General features: G+C 38.3%; 1 protein-coding gene across 1 annotated transcript in view; it reads left to right on the top strand.

The window, feature by feature from the left end:
• The first annotated feature begins 470 nt into the window (after positions 1-470).
• The window catches only part of LOC104277912 (chromosome unknown open reading frame, human C1orf27), a 14,171-nt gene continuing 13,248 nt past the window's right edge, over positions 471-1,393 (top strand). Inside the window, exons 1-2 of the mRNA XM_009874714.1 lie at positions 471-599; positions 1,004-1,135. Coding sequence (XP_009873016.1) covers positions 501-599; positions 1,004-1,135 — 231 coding nt within the window. The 5' untranslated portion in view covers positions 471-500. The remainder of the gene's footprint in view (positions 600-1,003; positions 1,136-1,393) is intronic.

Raw genomic sequence — 1,393 nt, 5'->3', positions numbered from 1 at the left:
GAGCTGCGGCGGTGGCCTTTCGACGCTGTGCTTTAATGCTTTTGGGGGTTAGAATGAAAATTGTGCATTGCATGTTTTGAATCCAAGTGTGAAATGTAGCAGATTCCTCAAAGAGGAATGCAAAGGCAGAAATACATACCTTGCTTTCTGGTCTCTGGTGAAACATGATATGGCCAGAAATGTTGCTCAGAGATATGGATTTTCCTAGCATTTGCTTGCATGATTTGCTATGTCTTTTCAGGGGCAGATATTTAAAATAATTTTCTTCCAGGTAAGGGTCGCACACTTTTTCTTCTAGCATAGAGTTCTGGTTTTAGTTTAACAAAAAAACCCCAAGCTTCTTAAATAACCTTTTTTGGCAGATGGAGTGTTAATCTAGCCAGCGTCTTTGTGTGAGACTTATTTTCATGCAACTCCTACAGGATGTACACTTTCTTTGACTTTATACATTGTTTGTTTTATAGGTTGAGACCACAACACTAAGACTTAAACCTGCAGCAATGGGCAGAACCTACTTTGTTGAGGAAACTATTGGGCAGTACCTTTCAGACCTCAGTATAAAATTAAACCCTTACGTCACCGGACTGCTAATAGGGCAAGTAAGTGTGTGATATCTGAAGTCCATTCCATTTGTCGGTGTTAAGGGGGAAAACCTCTTCATCATCTCAAATAAGTCTATTTTGAGCTTGTATAATCCAGGAAGATGGTAGTATGACCAGAAGGGACTTCCACATTTGCAGTGTGAACTATTAAGCCTTTTAAAATCATTTTGTGAAAGATATGATATGCAGGAAAGAAAATTTTAAAGGTAAAACTTACCTCTAAATAAGGCATTAAGACAAAGGCAGAAAAAAATAAGTGAAGGAATTGTTGTAGCAGATTACTACAGAATTTAACAAGATCCTACTTTAAAGCAGCCCTTAGAGTTACTATGCAATATGGTATATTCTTGAACTCAGTGTCAGCCCCATAGTATCTGTGCTTATATTGATGTTTCTGGAAGTGCTCCCCACACAGAGACTACGTAATTCGGGCTGTTCGAACGCCTCCAAAGGAAGAGCAGAAGGAAGACAACATCAGTTCTTCAAAACTGGCATCCATTGATGAAGAATGGATAACTACGCACGCTAGTCAGGTCAGCAGCCTGAGCTAATGAAAGGGCTGGGAAGAACAGAAAGGAAATAAGACAAACAAAACCTATTTCATCACTTGCATAATCTCAAATCTTTTTCTTGAAGTAAAAGAACCTTTCTAGCAATACCAGGCACCAATATTTTAAACCAAAATATCTGTGTTATTTTCAAAGTTTATGATGAAATGGGACTGAAGCATGAAAATAAGTGAGATGTGTTCCTACGTTTCAGAGGAACCTATAAGTGAAGAGCAATCATGT

The sequence above is a fragment of the Apaloderma vittatum genome, unplaced genomic scaffold (assembly GCF_000703405.1).
Source record: "Apaloderma vittatum isolate BGI_N311 unplaced genomic scaffold, ASM70340v1 scaffold9848, whole genome shotgun sequence".
Classification (NCBI taxonomy): domain Eukaryota; kingdom Metazoa; phylum Chordata; class Aves; order Trogoniformes; family Trogonidae; genus Apaloderma; species Apaloderma vittatum.
The sequence above is the reverse complement of the archived record's forward strand: the minus strand, read 5'-3'. Positions and strand labels throughout refer to the sequence as shown.